The sequence below is a fragment of the Dipodomys merriami genome, unplaced genomic scaffold (genome assembly GCF_024711535.1).
Source record: "Dipodomys merriami isolate MVZ:Mamm:240054 unplaced genomic scaffold, mDipMer1.0.p SCAF_7, whole genome shotgun sequence".
Taxonomy (NCBI): domain Eukaryota; kingdom Metazoa; phylum Chordata; class Mammalia; order Rodentia; family Heteromyidae; genus Dipodomys; species Dipodomys merriami.
In genome coordinates, this window is record NW_027206290.1 from 54,430,776 (window position 1) to 54,451,757 (window position 20,982).

General features: G+C 43.0%; 1 protein-coding gene across 3 annotated transcripts in view; it reads right to left on the bottom strand.

The window, feature by feature from the left end:
• Positions 1–20,982, bottom strand: part of Slc24a3 (solute carrier family 24 member 3) — a 735,644-nt gene that overhangs the window by 19,155 nt on the left and 695,507 nt on the right. For all 3 annotated transcript variants that reach the window (XM_070006676.1, XM_070006675.1, XM_070006677.1), the window contains 6 exons: positions 17,247–17,380; positions 15,159–15,319; positions 13,852–14,122; positions 7,016–7,182; positions 4,297–4,411; positions 2,759–2,871 (listed from right to left, as the gene is read on the bottom strand). In XM_070006676.1, coding sequence (XP_069862777.1) covers positions 2,759–2,871; positions 4,297–4,411; positions 7,016–7,182; positions 13,852–14,122; positions 15,159–15,319; positions 17,247–17,380 — 961 coding nt within the window. The remainder of the gene's footprint in view (positions 1–2,758; positions 2,872–4,296; positions 4,412–7,015; positions 7,183–13,851; positions 14,123–15,158; positions 15,320–17,246; positions 17,381–20,982) is intronic.

A 20,982-nucleotide genomic window follows, 5' to 3' on the forward strand; every position in this document is an offset into this window, starting at 1 on the left:
AAGAGATTTTTCAGCAGTGGAAGAACTTTTTTTTTTGTTGTTGTTGTTGTTGTTGGTTGTGGAGCCTGAACTCTGGACCTGGGCGCTGTCCCTCAGCTCTTCAGCTCAAGGCTAGTGCTCTACCACTTAAGAGTCACAGTGCCACTTCCGGCTTTTTCTGCTTATGTGGTGCTGAGGAATCGAACCCAGGGCCTCATGCATGCAAGGCAAGTACTCTTCCATTGAGCCACCTTCCCAGCCCTTGGAAGAACTCTTATTATAACGAAATGACAAGTAGTTTAATGATATTTAAACTATTGATAGTTAAACTACTAATTAATACTTCTGCTCTCAGCTTGAGAACAGGAAAGACACACTAACAGAAAGGACAGGTGGTCCACATGTGACCCAGCATGTTAGGCTCATGAGTGTTCTGCTTATGTGGCAGAGAGAGAAACGCTCCAATATGACAGCTGCAGGAAAGGTTTCTCGCTAGATTCCTTTTGCTTGGATTCTATTCTCCATCACATGAATGAGACTGGAGAGCCTGCTAGCATTCACTACCACCTGCCTCTCCTGCCTTTCCTGGTAACATAGATACCTGTCTGTGATCCACAGTTACATGATTCATTCTTTCTTGTGTCTAGGTGGGTACTATGACTTAGCTGGACTATTGTATGGTGACAGAGAAGACAAACAGATTCTAGCTCTGAGCAAAACATGATCTATCCAATCTGTCATGTCTTTTCCTTCTCTGATTTTTGTTTAGTCAGAGAAGAAGGACTCCCAGATGATAGATCCGCAAGATGGAATAAGCCCCAATGCCAGAGTTTCTGTTGGCAAGAGTCCTTTGGAAGAGTAACTTCTGCTGCACAGAGTTTGAAGAAGAAACCACTGCTGGATTACTCTAGCAGCAAGACACTGGGAGTTGTTGTAACATAGTAGCAAGTACTGCCAGTCTAACAAATTGAAGAGTATTTGATCATCTGTGCAGAGGTGTTAATGCAGCTCCAGTCTGGGGCCAGGGGGGAGGCAGAGCAAATCCTGAAAAGGTAGCACCTCAGAACATGACTGACTGATGATGCTGTTTTATTTAAATGAAGCAAAGGGCCAGGCTTCACCAGCTTGCCTAGGAAGCTTTATAAAGTATACTCTGTCTCTGTGCTGGCACTCTGAGAGTCAGTTCCTACAGCTGTCCTTAGTGAAGAATTGATCACTGCTCCCCCAAAAGCCTCAGACTCCAGGAGTCTTTTCTAAGCAGACATCTCACATAAATCCCTGTAGTTCACTGCTAGAACCCAGTAGGGAAGGGACTGGAATCCTGTACCTGACCTCTTTGTATTTCATGCTTTTGCTGCCTTTACCCCACACCTTTTGCTATAATAAATTTTATCCATGAACATAACTTGGTATTGATTGCTGTGCATGTTACTGGTGGGTCACTGCACTTAAGAATGCTCATGGGACACCAAAAATAGCTCCCACGTGAGAATTTTTTCTCCAGAAATATAGAGAAAAAAATTACCCAAATAAATATCCCCTCTGCCTGGTACTTAAGTATTTGATAACATCAAATTCTTGTGAATTTGGTTGGCAAGGATCTATTCACAAAAGTGAGACAACAGTCTCACTCTTTAGATTACAAGTTTTAGGAGGGTCCTTTGAATCCTGGAACCAACCAACACAGACACCTTTTTAGAGGCCAACCTGGATGCATCTCTTCAGTATATCTTAACATGCATCATGGCACACAAAAGGAGATAAAGCAAGTCCAAATATACTAGAGTAGGGACTGGCAAATTGTGTCTCAGCAACCAAATCTGTCCCACCAACTCATTTTACACAGATCATGACTTAAGAGTGACTTCAATTTGCACTCACACCTATAACCATAGACACTTGGAACAGTTGCATCTAGGAGGATGTGGCCAGACTTGGTAGGAAAGTTTCTGAGAGCCCAGGTAGGAGCTGGGCACAGTTATCCCAGTTAGGATGTAACTCATAAAATAGATGGATTTAGTCCAGGCAATGCCTGAGTAAGGAAGTAAGAAAAGGGCTAGAGGTGTGGTTCAGCAGTAAGAATGGAGTCTGAGAGGACAAAAGCCACTTCTAATTCTCACTAAAAGATGATCTGTACTATCATTCATGCCTTATCTTTCTCTGCCTTTGGTGTAACTAGAGAAGAAAAACTCCAGGATGAGAGACTCACATGATGGAATAAGCCAGTGCCTGAATTTCTGTTAGAAAGAGTCCAAAATGATGTCTTAGCAAGAACACATAAGGCTCTGAGTTCAAAGTCCAGCACTACTTTCCAAAAAAACCCCAAAGAGAGAATGATTTAATAGTTTGTTGGTTTTAATGGTTGAAAAAAATCAAATGAAGGATAATATGTCATGGCATGAAAATTAAAAGCATTCTAATTTCAGTTTGTATAAATAAGGTTGTCTTGAAACCACTATGCTCTCTCTGGGGCTGCTTTCTCTCACATTGGTATTGTCAGTGGCTGTGACTGAGACTCTCTGTCCCATGATAACAATGACCAAGATACTTACTATATTGGTTCTTGATAGAAAAAAGTTGCCTGCCTCTGCTCTAGAGTTCCAAATGTCCCATGAGCATGTGTGGAAGGATGTTGACAAGAATGATTTGCTTTCTTTTCAACATTATTATTTCTACACCACATCTCCTCTCCCTAAGAGAGTCTCCATGGCCAAGGGTCTTACAAGCTGAGATGAGGTGGTTCTGGATTTAAGGAAACTTTATGTAGGATACCACTTACATAGGATCCGTAATCCACAGCCAGAGTTTGCAGAGCCCAGGGGAGACCGAGGCCGATTAAGATGTCAAACACATTGCTCCCAATGGAATTGGAAACAGCCATGTCCCCCATTCCTGCAAGAACCAGAAGACACTTATATGAGGAGGGGATCCCGGGATTGGGTGGCGGGGGGCATTGGACTTTCCCCAGTCTTTGGTCTGATGGCAGGAAAGCCATTTTGCTGGGCTATTATATACACTGATACACGAAATGACACAGATTGTAAAATACATAAACACACAGTTGATGGGACTATTGAAGTTCAACTTCAAATGTGATCACTGATTCAATATAAGTGATTTTAAAAAAAAAGAAATATTCTGTGAAGGTATTGAGCCATGCTTCTAGAAGGAATAAACTCAGTCTATACAGTGGCTCAAAAGCTTATCAACTTATGTATTTTACATTTTAGCATCATGTTCTGACTGCTCTGAACCAAGTGCAGTTCTTGTGAGCAATTGAGTAGTATCAAGATAATGCAATCAGTAGTTTTGTGAGGATGTTTAGAGGACACTGGTAAATTCTGTAGCTGCACAATGAACGGATGTAAAGTAAATGTCTCCAGCATCCATCAGGCATCTAAGTGACAGTGAGTATGGTCATCAAAAATATCCACATGGGGATGGGAGCCCCCCCTTTTATTGTCAGATGTGGGGCTTGAACTAAGGAGGCCTGAGCTCTTTCACTCAAGGCTAACTTGCACTCTACCACTTTGAGCCACAGCTCCACTTCTGGTTTTCTGGTGGTTAAGTGGAGATAAGAGTCTCATTAACTTTCCTGCCCAGGCTGGCTTTGAACTGCAATCGTCAGCTCTTAGCCTCCTGAATAGCTAGGATTACAGGTGTGAGCCACCAGTGCCCTGCTGGCAGCACAGTTCGAAGGAGAGAAGGGTCTGTCATATGCTGAAAACTGAGCTCCAGCAGCTGCGGCGTTGTGAGGTGTGATCTGGGTAAACCTTTGATGTGGCATTCACTGCTCTCTAGGCTTTCATTCCGTCATCCATGAAATAGAAGTATGTGTGTCCTGTCTCACAGAGTTGTTCAAATGCTGGGACACCTAAAATGCCTTACTTGGAAAAGGTTAGCTATCACTGGATTTATTACAATTTTCAACAATGCAACCCGAGGCCCTGTGGGTGCTGCCTAGGAAAACACCCTGCTTTCTTCAAGGGTAGAACCTTCTGGCGTTTTTCCCTGTTCTTATCTCAGGAAGCCTTTAACGAACTCAGCACTCAGGCCATTTGCCATTCCTTCTAAATGGCATTTGTGCTCCATCAGCTGCCACATGGGCCTGACCTGACTCTCTCTCTCTCTCTCATAGAAAGATCTTCTCTTCCTCCTTCCCTCCTTGAGTTCCTTCCTCCTCCCTCTCTCCCTTATTCTCTCCTTCCCTCCCTCTTTCTTTCCCTTTCTTCTTTCTTTTTTCCTTCTTTCCCTCCCATTCATCCCTCCTTCCCTTCCTCTCTTTCTTTTTATTCTTATTATCCCCAGAGGTCCCACCTTGTCTGGCAACGATGAGGCTGGCCATGCAGTCAGGCACACTGGTTCCGGCAGCCAGGAAAGTGATTCCCATGATGACATCAGGAATTCCCAGAGTATAACCAATGATCGTGACCTGGCAGGAGCAGGAGGAGGTCTGAGGTAAGGGACCCTGGGAATCCTTCCTGCCAGCCTTCCAACCTGGACCATCTCTCTGGGGAGATAGAGGCAAGCTCTGCTCTATCAACATAGGGGACAATGAACATCCTGGGGCTAAGACAAGGGTCGTGGACCACCAGATGCTACACTTAAAAGAATCCACACTTGCCAGATTCAAGTTCCCTTCATATTTGTTCCTTTCAGATGACATAAGTTGTCTGAGGGACTAGATTATTATTATTATTTTTTTGCTCGTACTAAGGTTTAGACTCAGGGTCTTGTGCTTGCTAGGGTGGTGTTATACCATTTGAGTTAAGCCTCCAGCCTTGCTTTTTGCTGTTTATTTTTAAAAAAAGGTCTCAGATTTTCTGCTGGGCTGGTCCTGAACTACCATGCTTCAGCTCTCAGCCTCCTGAGTAGTTAGGATTATAGGTGTGTACCACTGACACCCGCCTAGTACTAGACTTTTAAGGACCAGACAGAAGCAGGACACAATATTTGAACTCAGGGTGGTTCTGGGAAATCTGGGATGCTAGGAACTTAAGCATGCTCATTGGCAGATTACTGTGGGAAGAAGCAAGATACAGAAAGGGGCTGGATTACACATTTTTCTGGTCTTGTCAGAAAGCCACAGTCAGCTTTTTCCGTCCTCCATTCCCTGGTGACAATGTCATCTTGCTGATCAGCATCCCTCTTCTTTGCCACAGCCCTTACTGATTGACTGGCTTTGATGTAACTCAATTATCTGGAATGAGTTATGCTTTTCCCATTTCCCAGGTGAGGATACTGAGGTCCAGGCAGGCACCTGCCCAGGTCACACTGGGAAGTGACAGAAAACATTCCAAGCCAGCCAGATGGGCTCACTAGATAGGCAGCGGTTTGGTCTCTCTCTCTCTCTCTCTCTCTCTCTCTCTCTCTCTCTCTCTCTCTCTCTCTCTCTCTCTCTCTCTCTCTCTCTCTCTCTCTCTGTGTGTGTGTGAACTAGGGCAAAGGGAGGAAGCTGGTATGCCTGAGATTGCATTCTGTAGATGAGCCCACTGTGGCCCCCTGATTTCCTGATGAGGCTGAACACATTTGCGTGAGAGATGATAAAGGAGCTGTAGCAAATGACAGGTAAGGCAAAAAGGAGACAATTTCCCTGCAGGTGGGCCTGAGGAAAAGGGATTTCTAAGATGCAACTACTGAGGGTATTTTAGGACACCATTGTCCCTTTCTATAAAATAACAAGAAGCACAAACCAGCTGTCTTACGGAACATGTTTTTCTTACAGTAACTCCTGGGGCAGCTGTTGAAGGAGACACCTCCTCAGGAGAGCTGATTTCACTCCCAAATGCGTTGACTGCTCTTTCCCTGTCCAAACGTTTGGGGGACTTAGCTCACTCCTTTCCAAGGCAGGGGGTGTCTTTCATGTCCTTTCAGAGCTAAATTTAACCTGGAGTGGCCACAGTCTTCTAACTTCTAGTCTCCAGGGAAGAAAGGAGAGGTGGCAACAGACCTTTCTATTTTGTTGCTCTGAGGAGCCTTTGTAAAATGGAATGACTGGCATCTTGGCCAAACCATGTCTTTCTTTCCTAACCCTCAGTAATGTCCCTGAGGATCGTGGTCTCTGGCTCATCCCGGAGTGACCTGCTGCACTTTTGGTGTTATTATGATGTTTGTGGTTGAGTATGGAGGGTTGGGGGAACTAATTGCCCCACGAGGTCCAGGTTTCTAACTCCTCCTGTTTTGTTTTTTTTCCTTTCCCATCAACCATTTTCTTACAACTTATCAGACCTTCCAAACAGCAAAATGACTGCTAAGGCCAGGGGTGAGAATTCAATATAGTATCAAGTGTATAAATTTGCTCTTATCTTCAAAATAATCTTTTCAGAAACTTTTCTTTTTAGTTCCTTGAGTATGCCCAATACTCAAGCATGTTAATTGAATTTTCACAGTTTTGTCATGGCTTTTAATTTCTATCTAACTCTACTTGCAACGAACTAGGTTTGTACTTCACTAAGACTTTGAAGCTAGGGGAAGGGTGAGATTCACCATCACTTCCCAGATCGTCACTTTCCAGCAGGCCCTTTGCCTGTGACCCTGCTGAGCCTCCACTGTGGTGGGTAGAACCTGTTTTCCCCACTCAGGAATGGTGGGCTTGGCTACAGGAGTGTGGGAGAAAGTAATGGTAAGTCAGTCCCAAAGGAAGCCTCAAGGGGGCGCCTAGTGTTTCCACTTGCCCTCCTGCATTCCAGTCACCCTGAGAGAAACATTTCCAGGTCACTATTGGCCCAAAGAAAAAAGGAGTAAACAGAATAGACATGGATCTAATCTGTTGCCTGAATCAAATGTAACCAGCCTGTAACTTGAAGCAGAGATGGATTGCTAGTCCCAGCTAAGATGAATCAAATTACTCAAACCAAAGATGTAAGAGCAGAATGAATGCTTGGGGTTCTAAGCCAATGAGTTTAGGGCTGGTTTGTTATGCCGTTTATGATAGGATACAGTTACTGGCAGAAGCCTCAGCTCTAATTCTCCTCTACTTTAGTGTGCTTTTCTCTGAAAGAGATCTAGCAACACCCGCCATCCTCCATGCCCTCACCATCCACACCATCATGTAGGAGAAGGCTGCAATCCACAACGTGGAAGAAGCAAACGTCACCATGAACCATTTCTCCCAGCGGGGCTTGTTGCAGTTGGGGACAGTAAAGTATAAGACGAAACTCAGTGGCCAGGTGAATGCCCATTTCATGATTTCCAGTTTGCCAGCTGGAAAAAAGAAAAGCAAGCAAAAAACAAATCAGTTAGCCATTTCTTTGTTCTGCTACCCCCCTGCATTGCGCCAGAACTAAGTCATATAGTATGTCTCGTCTTCAAATGGCTTTTCACCACCAAAGAACAAACAGAATTTTAAAAAAAGTTATTCACTGCCCACCTGCTAGTTAGATCAGGGGATTGTGTGGCAAATGCTATAAATGGAAAAGAAAGAAGACACAGAAGGAGTGTACAGATGTGTAAGGGGCTTGAAGAGGGAAGCTAGGAAGACCACCAGTTTGGGATAGTCTGGAAAGGAAGTTTTTCCAAATTATAAAGTACTGGTAGACACAGTGCCACCTAGTGGACATTCTTAGTGTCTGCATCCCAAGTAGGCAAGGATTTATAAATGCATACTTGTTAGCTCGCTAACGATTCCCTAGATGAAGGATCTGCCAACAATGACCTGTTAACACGCATAGGGGACCTTTGCCTGAGATTTTGTATACTAGCGACACCCACAAATTCATATTTGGAGTATATCAGTTTAAGTTTGGCTTGGGAATTAACCTCTGGAAAGAAATACTTGCATGCCCATTTCAGTTATTACACAGCGCATCTCTGTCTCTCAGAAAGTTCATGGTGTCTCTCTAGTCTACTCTCACTCTGACCACCACAGATCAGCTTTTCCGGTTCACCAACTCGACATGGATTAAACCATCTAGTACATTCCCCAATTATTACTTTTTAGTTGCGTTGTAGCATTCTACTGTGCCACAATTTGCTTATCTTGTGGATGAGCATTTGGTTGTGGTCATTTTCAGGGCATTAAAAGTGGACATGGTTTGATTTCTTGGGTGAAGACCTGGGGGTACTGCTGAGTCATGCAATAGATGTTTACTTCACTTTCTAAGAGGCTGGGAATAGTTTTCCAAAATGATCGCTACTAAAATTAAGAGAGAAAGTTGGTATTTTTTTCATAATACTTTGAAGAAGTTTTTTAAATTGAACTTTTTCTGCAAGACTTAACAAAATTAATATTATATTTTAAACCAATATCCAATCTTATTTTATCTCTATTTTTTTTCTAAAACTGCGTAGACAAATTACCTAACATCATTGCTGGCACCCCGGCCTCCCACAGACAGACATGGCAGAGTGGTCTAGAGGGCGAGGGAGCTTTTCTCTCACTCAGTTGGGGCTCCAGCCCCCATTCTGTGTAGGAACTGAGTTGTTCAGTTACTTAAATTCCTCAAGCCTCAGTTTTATCTTCTGTGAAATGTGGACACAGTGACACCAGGAGAATGAAACAAAATGATCATTGGACAGGTGCTGGAATAATAGAAGCTTGCAGAATTCTCTAGTCAAAAATCTCTGGAGTTGTTTTTGCTTCTTCCTTTTCTTTCACCCCCATGCCCAACCCTGGCAGCTGCTCAGGGCATTTCTGTCATCTCCACAGCCCTCTCTCCCTCAGTTTTTCTATCAGGGCCTGGCTACAGACTTGGCTTCCTATGGAGTCTACCCCAATGCCTATCCTACCTCTATTTACCAAGGGCAGCAAGAGACAGAGCTTCAAAAAGCAAACTGTTCTAGACTATTCCACCAACTTCCACTGGTTAGCTTCAGACTAGAACTTTATTGCTCTACCATAGTCTATGAGACCCTACCTGATTTGGCCTCAGCCTCTCATCTTTATTTGCTATTTCCCTTGTCCACAGGCTTTCCTTCAGGACTCAGGTCCTCTGAAGCCTCAGGTAAGCTCAGCCAATATTAATATTATTGCTACTATAAACAATCTAATTAGAACAAAGAAAATTGTTATTTTTAAGAACCCAACAAAGATGGATCAAAGACAAGAAAACAAATGTTAAGAAAGATGGGCTATGCGTCTTGTTCAATTCGAGGCTTGAGACAGTGATCTCCTTGAGGCTGACTAGATTGCAGAGCAAGCCTTTCTGAGGGGCGCCTTGTGAGGGGCTTCACGTGCTGCAGGATCTAGAACACAGTCAGATTCCCTAGAGTCCAAGTGCATCCTGGATTTCTGCATGTTCCTAGATCCTGCAATGGACAGAAGAGGCACTTATCCGCGGGGAGTCTTGAAATCCCCTTCCCTAGCTGATCCCTAATGGAACTCCCAGGTAAGGAGTGGGGGGAGAGAGAAAGAGAGAAGATGGGGGTCGGGGCTCATGCATGTATTCATAGTTACTCAGGAGGCTGAGATGTGAGCATCTCAGTTTGAAGCCAGCTGAAGCAGGAAAGTCCCCGAGACTCTTATCTCTGTTTAACTAGCAAAAAAATGCTGGAAGTAGAGGTGTGACTCAAATGGTAGAGCACCAGACGAGTGAAAAATCAAGTGAGAGCAAGCACTAAGGCTCTGAGCTCAAGTCCTAGCACACACAGGCACACAGATGCACAGGCATACACATGTGCGTGCACACACACACATACACACACACACACACACACACACACACACACACACAACTGCAAAGCTGAACAAAGGGGAATGAGGAGACAAAGCTGCATGCAGCTTAAGTTAGGGCAAATGAGGGCTGAGTTTTTCCCTCTTTGCAAATATTTCCATTTGGGCTGGGGAGGTTGCTCTCTCTGGAAGGCATAGCCCCAGCGTCATTAAAGGGGTGCATCAATACTGCTTTGTAATGACAGTCTTAAAGGTAGCCATTCGATGAGTGTTATCTAAAATATGTCTTGAAGGATAATTAAGAAACATAACTGCTTGAAGAAACCAAAATGATACCAAAAGGGATGTTTTCAATGATTCAAAGCAGTCCAGCAAGGCCAATCCACATTTTAGCTGGCCCTAATGTCTGACTGTGGACAAAAGAGTAAAAATGATTATCTTTCCTCTTTGAGTCTGAAGCAATTTTGGACATTATTTTACTCTTTGCTTCACTACCATTGGTACAAACAAAGCCCCAAAGGGACAGGCTTAGTCATTCATTAAGCAAATATTTATTGGGTGTCTTTTGTGCCACATGCTGCTCCAGGCACCAAGAATATAGGGATTGGATTTTTTTTTTTTGGGTCCGGTCGTGGGGCCTGAACTCTGGGCCTGGGCACTGTCCCTCAGCTCTTCAGCTCAAGGCTAGCACTCTACCACTTGAGCCACAGCGCCACTCCCGGCTTTTTTCTTTTTTCTTATGTGGTGCTGAGGAATCGAACCCAGGGCCTCAGGCATGCAAGGCAAGCTCTACCACTGAGCCACCTTCCCAGCCCCAAGAATATAGGGATTGGAGAACACAGATCTCCCTTCCACAGAGCCCATGTGCCAGAATGATGTGAATTCTCTCCCTGCTTCCTCCCCACACCCCAGCCACATGCCAGGAAGTGTAGGGCATGTATTCTAGTATATTCCTCGGTGAATGACTTGGCTTTAATAGCAGAGGACTTGATTCTAAAATTATATTCCTTCCTAGGCTTTTAGAAAGTTTCATCCTTTTTACAAAGATTAACTCAACAGGAGAGAGAAGTAATTGTGCAATATTTCAGACCTTACCTGCAAACTGTGAGCTAATTAGTTGATTTTTATTGTAACTGCTACATTTGTGGTAAGGTAGAAATAGGAAAGAAATGTAAGAGCAACTTGTAAGGGAAGAATGAAGTGTTGGGATATTTACTCCTTAAGACGGGTTTCACCTGGTTGATAGGACTAAGACAACCAAGAAACATGTCTGAAAGGTGGCGAGTGGGTAAAGCCAGGACAACACATCCCAGTGGATGCTAGAAACTGGTGGATACTACTGATCTCCACATCTACTGCTTCTTTCCCATATATTCATACCTGTGATAAGGTTTAATTCACAAATCAGGAAGAGATAGACAATAATAACACAAGAAACAGATTGATCGTAGCAATATACTATAATGCAGTTGCCATCTCCTCTACTTTTGCACTACAGGGCCATGATTAAGTAAAAGAAAGGTTACTTGAACATAATGATACAAGACAGTCACCATGTCTACTAAGTGACCAGCAGCTGAGTAGCATTCACAGCCTGGACATGTTGGATATTGGGATGATTGATATCCTGAGTGGGATGTAGAAGGATTATACAAGGGTTTGCCACATTACTCAGAAAGAAATTCAATTTTTTTCCCACAAGTTTTTCTTTTTTATTTCTTTTGTAGGGCTTGAATCAGAGCCTGGGTGCTGTTCCTGAGCTTTTGCACTCACAGCTAGCACTTTACCACTTTGGGCCACAGAGCCACTTCTGGTTTTCCAGTGGCCAACTGGAGATAAGAATCACATGGACTTTCCTGCTCCAGCTGGCTTCAAACCACGATCCTCAGATCTCAGCCTCTTTAGTAGCTAGGATGACAGGCATGAGCCACTGGTGCCCAGCTTATTTCCACAATTTTCTATTTAACATTTTCAAACTATGGTTGATTGTGGTTAATCACAGTTGACCTAAGTAACTGAAACCACAGAAAACAAAGCTATAGACAAGGGAGAATTATTTACTGTACACTTTTACTTTTCCCCAATAAGATAATCTACTAACAAGCTATAATTTAACTGGCTGGATGGTTATGGAATTTGGCTGGAGTATAAGAATTTGCACAGATATTTTCTAGTTAAGGACTAAACAGGTTTCCATCTTAGGAGCAGTGACTGGGCTTGTGAGTGGTTTGGGTTAGGATTTTTTTTTTTTTTGGTGGGTTGTGGGGCTTGAACTCTGGGCCTGGGCACTGTCCCTGAGCTTTTCAACTCAAAGCGAGTGCTCTACCACTTGGGCCACAGTGCCATTTCCAGTTTTCTGCTAGTTAATTGGAGATAAGAATCTCACAGAACTTTCCTGCCTGTGCTGGCTTTGAGCCATGATCCTCAGATTTCAGCCTCCTGAGTAGCTAGGATTACAGGCGTGAGCCACCCTCGTCTGGCTTGGGTTAGGGTTTTCATTGATCTCTCCTGGAGACACACAGAGGAGCATCTCAGCAGCCACAGCAAGACCACCCAAACCAACAGTGGCCTCAGACCCTCTGCTCTCACTTCCGCCCTTAGAGGATGGGCTCTGAAATCCTTCCAGAGATGGTCCTCATACCAATTCAGACATCTAAAGAGGCTGCACACATTAATTACACCCCAGGGATTTGATAGTGCCCTGAAACAACCAGAAGCTTCTAGAAAAGGAGAGCAAATGCTTCAGGCTTAGTCTATCTGTTCTACTTATGAGCAAGGTAGAGAACAAGGCTGTCCAGGAATCAGAGGAGAGGCACAGCCCTGATGACTCAGGTTCTGAGAGCTTTCACCTCCTTTCAAGGTGCCAAGGATGGTTTGCTGACCAGTCCCACTAGTTAAGGACCTGCAGATGAGATTTCCACCCAGATCTGCTCCTCCCATAGCACCAGCCCTAGAAATAACAAGTTCAGGGGGGGAGGGAAGAGGGAACTGAATAGAAGTAAGGGATAGGAAATGAGAAGGAGGGGATTTGGGCCTGCATCCCCAGGGCTAGTGCTGGCAAGGAGAAAGGCTTCAGCCAGCTGTAATGGGATGGGCAGAGGGCTGCGAAATGCTTTTACCCTGGAGGATCAAGCTGTCTTGCCACCACAGGGTCACTGCAGAAAAGCTAAGAGGGGATCACTGTCCATACAACATTTTCTTGGGATAGTATTAGAGTCTGAACTCAGTGCTTCCCACCTGCTAGGCAGGCTTTCTGCCACTGAACCAAACCCTACCTCCAACCTTCTTTTGTGTTTGTTTATTTATTTAATTTTGAGACAGGGTCTCCTTGCCTGGGTACATGCCTGGCCCACAATTCACTTACCTTAGGCACAGGTCATAGCACCCAGACATTATGCTTTCCCATACTAGCTTGGGTCAATAGGTTTGTGCTATACTGTATCTACGGCACTAGTTGAGATAGAGTCCTGTGAACATTTTATTTTTTTTCCTGGTCTGGCTTCAAACAGTGATTCCCCTATCTCTGCCTTGCAAGTTGTTGAGATTATAGACATGAGCCACTATGCCCAGCTCATACAATGAATCAGAACAGAACTCAAATTCCAACCTATCATCATGGGCCACCCTGCTGGTCATATTTGGACCTTTACAACAGTCTTACTACCCACTGTAGAAACTTCATATAAAAATATTTATGTTCCTATAGAGGCTTTAAGAAAAAGGAATAGTAGCTGGGTACTGGTGGCTCATGCCTGTAATTCTAGCTACTCAGGAGGCTGAGGATCGTGGTTCAAAACCAAGCCAGGCAGGAAAGTCCATAAGACTTTTTTATCTGGCCAGTCCTGGGGCTTGAACTCTAGGCCTGGGCACTGTCCCTGAGCTGCTTTTGTTCAAGGCTAGCACTCTACCACTTGAGCCACAGCGCCACTTCTGGCTTTTCTGTTTATGTGGTGCTGAGGAATCGAACTCTGGGCCTCATGCATGCAAGGCAAGCACACTACCACTGAGCCATCTTCCCAGACTCTTGTCTTCAATTACCACCAGAAAAACTGGAAGTGGCACTGTGGCTCAAGTGGTAGAGCACTTACCTTGAGCTTAAGAGCTCAGGGACAGTACCCAGGCCGAGTTCAAGCCAACAACAACAACAACAAAGAAATGAAAAGAAAAGAAAAATGGAATAGTAAAACAATCATTCAACTCAAGTCATTCATTCATTGGCCCAAAGTAACTCCCCAACCAAACCCAGACAAAGGATCTCTTACAGGGTGGGTCGAATGGCGTGTATGGTCCTTCATCATCGTCTTCCTCCTCTTCCTCTTCTTCATCATTCTCGTTGTTCTCATTGTCCTCATTCTCATTCTCTGTCTCATTACCAGCTTCAGCAACAGCATCATCCCTCCGAGTTCCATTCACACCCCTGTCTGGGGCGCTGCTGGGTCCTGTCCCATTCTCCACAGTATGCTTAATTGGGATTTTAATGGCCACCTCTGATTCCCCATTGGCATAAGCCCTGCTGTTTATCAGTCTTTGTCTCTGGAAAGAGAAAGTGACATGTTTACCACAGTCAAAGGGATGATAAGCATCTGAACAATGAATTCAGACAAGCTCCCTCTAGGAGGAAAGAGTTTATAATCCATTGGAATTAGTAAATCCCTTTAGAGGAACCTTCCAGGGTCTGCTCCAGCATTTATTTGATGTGTACACATTGGAGTTATCTTCCTTCTCTAGATTATAGGAATCCTTATTCCATATGTGAGAAAGTCACGGAACTGTATTAAGACCAGTGTGATCAATAAGGCCATCATTCCAGAGAAAGGACAATTAGGTCAGAAACTCTAGATTACTTTAACCTAAGGTACACTTTATTTAGCAACAAATTTGGTTCAAGATCACATTGGGGACTTTACTCAAATGGATAGAATGAAAATGTAGCTGGGTTCTGGTGGCTCACACCTGGAATCCTAGCTACTCAGGAGGCTGAGATCTGAGGACTGTGGTTCAAAGCCAGTGTGGGCAGGAATGTCTATGAGAGAGACTCTTATCTCCAATTCACCACCAGCAAAGCTGGAAGTGGAGCTGTGGATCAAGTGGTAGAGCACTGTCCTTGAGCATAAAAGCTAAGGGACAGGGCTTAGGGCCTGAATTCAAGCCCAAGGATAAAAAGAAAGGCGGTGTGGCGGGGGGGTGGGGGGGGACGATGGAGGGAGAGGAAAGGGTGAAGAGTAGAAGGGGAGAGAAGAGGGGTAAAGAAGGAAAAAAGTAAGAGAGGAGAGAGAAGGAAAAGAAAGAAAAAAAGGAAAAAAAGAAAGGAAGGAAGGAAGAAAGAGGAGGGAAGGAAGAGGTAGGGGAGTTTTGCTATATAACTCAGAGCTAGATTATATCTTTCAATAGAGGGAAGAGTAAGGAGCAACTTACAATTCTGGCCAGTGAGCTAAGATGTTGGAAAAGGGCTGAGGGATATTATTAAGTTAAATTTTGAGTCAGATACTTCTTTCAAATCAGGAAGTTTTCTCTCCTTCTCTCTGTTTCCCACCCCTGTCAAGCAGATAGGCCATGCTTTTCCAGATACCTCATTGATTAACATGCGGCTAGCCATCGAGAGCCGGGTCTTGGGGGGGAAGTGGCTTGTGATCATGATTCGAAGTCCAGCCTCAGAGAAAGAAAGCTGGTGTGGGTAGGCTGACAGCAGCTCATCCACCATAATCACTGACGCTTTGCGGTGGAAATTGGCTAGGGAAATGTAAAAGGTAAAAGAAATCAGCATTGATGTCAGAAATAGGCATTTATTCATTCTTCCTCCTGTTCTCTTCTTTCTGTTTTCATATCACTTCTATCCGTTCATTCATCCATCCATCCACCCACTCACACACACATCACTCCATCCACTCACTCATCAGTCCATCTATCCATCCATCCATCCATCCATCCATCCATCCATCCATCCATCCATCCATCCATCCATCCATCCATCCATCCATCCACCCATCCATCCACTAGTCCATTCACTTACCCATCAGTCCATCCATGTATTCATCCATCTGTCCTTATACCCACCCATCCTCTCTCTATTCCCTCCACCTATGAATCCAGGGAAAGTTACAGCAGGAAAAAATTTGGAGGAGTCAACATTTTTCTTATTAATAGCTTATTGAGGTAACTTTAAAGAATTGAAACATCATTCACTGACATGGTCAAAAATAATGATAATTTAAGAGAATTCCTCATGTTTAAAGGTTCTTTCCTCACCACTTAGATCTGGGGCACAGGAAACACACCACACTTCTAGTAATCACGCCCTCTGAAAGCCAGCAATATTCATACAGAACTGTTAAACACTATAGAACAGACTATTGTGCTAGGTAGAAGTCATGGTATAGGAATATACACTGCCCTGCAGCTTGGCCTGTGAGCAGAGTGGACAAGGGAGCGGATAAGTGAGAAGTCTACCTCCAGAAAACCAATATAAAGGGGGTTGGGGACAAGGTTTCTGCATAATGATTTTGTGGGAGACTGAAAAAAAAATGTTCACCAAGGCCCAATCCTACTCTTGTGAGTGAATGGTAAGTACTCACAGCTCATAGGTAGTGACCATAGCTTCTCTTAATACTAGTTCCTGTTTTCCAAGCCACTTAACCTCAAAATGATTTGTAGAAACACTGACTAATATTAGGTAGCTCTCTTTGGTCCCCTAAGAGTTCCTTTTCTGATTATAAACTTTTCAGACAAGAAGATGAATAAAATCTTCACGGAGAATGATACTAAATAAAACCTAAATCTTCTATTAAACATACATCTAATACTCAGAAAAATATATCAAGTATTTGATTTTTAAAATCTGGTAATTACCCAGACTCCAGAGATAAAATTGAAAATAAGGTATAGATTTTGTAATTTCTTTTTTTTTTCCTGAAAAGCAATTTTATGGTACACATTTCAGGGGATTAAAAAATAAATGAAAAATGAAATCCCAGGCAAAATTAAATGATATTTTTGTATGTTCCTCTACAAAAGAATATTATTTATCAGAGATTACCATATTATTTCCCTTAATATATCAGCTATTTTGTAAGAACCTATTGAATACAATAATTACTTTGAAAGGTAATTTCCTATCTCCTTTTGCAGCTTGGAAACTGAGTTAATGTAGCTTAAAAGTTAATTTGGATATGTGTAATAATATACCAACAACATTTGTCATTTATAGACTATTACACTAAATTCCTTTATGTATTTTATCTGACTTACTCATTATGAAAATGATACTCATTAATCAGAAGAGAAAAATAAGGCCCTGAGAGGTTATAAAACCTGCGTTACAGTCACACAAACCAAGTATGACAGAATAAGTATCTCAAAACCCATGGACATCTCTCATTGGATCTCCTGCCTTTATTTCCCATATGACTTTTAGAAAACGTGTTCTCGGTAAATCTTCCACATGGCTTTCTGTGTTGACCCATTACCCGGTATGAGATTGCCCCATGATGCAGCCAAAGGGGGGACAGGAGGTAAGCAAGCTTCTGTAGCCTCATCTCCTCTCTCTCGGGACAGGCAGTGTTTCCTCAAGGTCAGCTAGGATGGCTTGGTGTGTCTACGAGATGGGCAGGAGGACTTAGACTCCAGAACTTCCTTCTTGGCCACAGGATCTACTGGTTACCTTTCTTAAGTAGCACCACAGTTGCGTCGCAGTTGCTGCTGTCATCAATTTCAGCATTGTTGGCCAATCCATTGACCATGTTCCCAGCACCTTTCGTCCTCCTTTCAAAGCACTGATGTATGCAAGCATTATATCTGAGCAAAGCAATAAAGCAGAAAGAGGTCATCAACATTTTCCATTTCTCTACTTCCCAACTCCGACTGTATCCGCCCTGGAGCTCCTGTGACCTAGAGGTATTAAGTGTAATCCCAGGCCTCAAGTTATCATTTGTTCTTATTTCATCATTCCATTTTCACTACCATATACAGTCACTTCCAAAATGAAGAATGGATAGCAAATGAAAATAAAATGATCATAGCATAAATCAATAATGGCCCAGACATTCTTTGCTACCTCTTATCTCTGGGATTGAACTCCCATATTCTGAATCTGAATGCACAGGCTAAGACAAGGTTCTATGGATGGTCAAGGTCAATTGCACCTGGATCACACCTCCAGGGCTTTCATTATCAGGCCCTCACATGGCGTGGAATGAGATGTCCCATCCACACCGTCACCCATGATTTATATGTTACAAGCCAGTTGACTACCTATGTCTATCTCTTGCTGCCCTTTGATTCACCTAGTCAAACCTTTTATTGTATGAATCTCTATTACTGTTGTACCCTAACTCCTGGTCCGATTGGCTTTTGGCCTTATGAGAAATTCTGAGTTATAATTCTGAAAAATGATGGAGTATTTTCTTTGTAAATACTAAAAGGATACACAAGGAAATTTCCAAAAAGAAAACAAAGACAAATATTAGTCACAACTCTGCCAACCAGGAAAACAAGAAAATGCCAAGATCTCTGGGTAATAAGAACAACTGGAGTATAGTGCAGGCAAGTTGGGCAGAGACTATGAAGATTGGTGTTGAAAGGGAAGAGGCTTTTACAAGTTCCTTACATGTTTTGGATCTAGAGTCCTAGAAAATTCTCATGGACAAATCCTAGAAAACTTCTGGATACCTGTGGGTAAAGATCTAGACAGGGTTTCCAGAGCACTGTAGGCCACACTGTTTTTTGTTTTTTCTTTCTTTCTTTCTTCTCCCACTCAAAGATCTGAAGTCTTCATGATTTACTGACAAAGAAAAACTCGTTTGTGGAGACTCCTAGCCTGACCTGTGGCTTCTCATAGGAATAGCCTCCAGAAATAGAAGAATCTCAATTGCCAGCTAGAAGATCAAACCACTTGTGTTTCTTTTCTTTTTCTCGTCCCTTTTGCTGCTATAGGAGTCCCCTGGTGCTATATCCTTGCGCCTACTTTTCCATTAGAGCAGCTCTAAGGTGGGTGGATGATGGGGACAAGTCAGCTACCATGGTAGAAACAGATGGACTCTCTGTGCCTGGACCCTCTTTCCCTTGAGCTACTTCCTCTTACTCTTTGGAGCCCATGATTGTTCCCACAGTGCATGAAGAAGAATGGAAAACTAGTTCAAAGTGAGGGATGTTGTCTGAGAAAAAAGATCCTGGAAGATTCTTAGAATGTGTAAGAGGTAGGTATAGAATTTGAACATTACTATTTTTCATGGACTAGTGGATCCAGATATTCAGTGGCAATGGCAGCCAACATGACAAACAAGAGACAAAGAAACCATCAGTGGTGCCTCTTGAAGACACATTCACTACCACTCAGGACACAGTCTAGCCTGAATGGATACCAACTCAGGTAGATCTGATTGATTCCCAAGGTAGATTGCAGGAAAGCCACAGCCTCAGCAGGAACACACTTCTTTAGTTCCCACATTTGGTATGACTTGAGGTTGAGGGGGTATCAGTAGTCACACACTGACACATAGGAAACAAAGCATGCAACCAACAATTTCTTTCTTTTCTAAAAAAAAAAAATATAGTATCTTTAAAAGTAGTTTTACAAAGGAGTTGCCATTTAACAAAGCAGTTTATAAATACAATATAGGTTGATCAATGTCAATTTCTAAACCATAGCAAGCTCTGCAGGCAAACAACTAAACTTTGTGACAGAATGAACTGGAAGGAAGAACATCACACACAAAACAGCTGGGTAATTTGCGGGTGGGAAGAGATCCCAAGTAGGCTGACAGCAATTACAGTGACTTAAAAAGTCACTCATTTAAATTCTGATTTTAAAAATATTACTGATACTCAAAAAAAACTATAAAATATGGCATTTATGAGATTGCTGGAAATTTGAACATTTGATTATTTTAAGATATTGAGAAATTAGTCTTCATTTTTCATTAGTTTTAGGTATGGTAACAGTAATTGTGGCTATGTTAGAAAATGAGTATTTGAGAAATATGCTGAAAATTTTACAGGCGAACAAATTTGATGTCTGGGGTTTCAAAATACCCTGGAGGGAAGGACACAGATCCTATATGGATGGAGCAACTAAGATGTGCTGATGGTTGATGGGGCTGGTAGTGGTCACAAGAGTCAACTTCTGTGCATGTTTAATATCCTCCCAAAGACAAAGCTGCCCACTTTCTAGATTCTGATAGGATGCTTCTCTTTCTCCCATTGGAGGAGATACAGGGATTCTACCCCTGCCACAGAAACCCTCTCCCCCATTAAAACACTGTCCTGCATGAGACAATTCCTTGCAAGAACTACTGTGTGTTTTTCCTTTAGTGGGGTTTGGAGAGCAGGAAATACTGCTATACAATGAGGGATTTCTCAACACTGGACATTAGGTTGCTGACTTAATAAAGTTGTCAGATGTGAAAAATGGAACCAAGTAAACTGCAGGTATGGCTCGAGTTGGAAGAGATGGGGGAGAATGATGGAAGGGTGACATTGATTAAGATGCATTGTACTCATAAAGTGGCGTGTTGAATTAGAACTGCCTCATACAACTGCTTAAAATAAGAGAAAAAAATCCCCCAAAGCTGTCATATTCCATCCTCATTAAAAAGCAAAAAAAAAAGAAAGAAATCTTTTGGGGTTGGAATTACTAATTTTATTTTACAGAGCAGGAAACAAACAGTCAAAATGGCCACTTGACCAAGGTACCATGGGGAGGAAGTGGCAGGGTGAGGCCTGCAGCCAGTGCTGAATGAAAAGCACTTGCTCTTTCTTGTCCACTAGGCCATATGCCTTGCCTGGGGAACAAATGTCAAAGACCGGTGTACAGAAATCAATCCTGCCAACACACACCAGTGCCACGCACTCCCTTAAGCTTTCTCTCTATCTGGTCAATCTGAAATTGTGTTTGAACCTTCAGACCAATGTTCAAAGTCATTTGAAAGTTATGTCCCCAGGAAGCAGCTGATGATTTTAACTTGTACTTCAGTGACACCAGGCAAAAACATACACAAGCAGGCTCAGTTTACCCAGAGGACGAACGCATCAGCAATATAATTCCTGATACAAATAAAGCTGCCTTGATGCCAGGAGGTAAAAAGAACTTAGAGGGGGTATCTGGAAAATACATGAGCAAGTATTTGACACTCTTCTTTCAATAGATGGAGCCTTCCAGTGGGTTTTACTTAGTGATTTGATCCTAATATATCGACTATAACAGGAGCAATGGGTGATTTCTGAGATCACAGAAGGTGTGGCTGGAACCTTCATACTCTATCTCTCTTGATCCACAGGAAGCCACTTGAGAAATCCAAGGGAAGATGCACGTGATGACCTGAGCTGTGTGTGGACCTAATAGACACCCTGGCTAACATCCTACCTGCAATCTCAGAAGTGACTCTGAGCTAGGACCACTC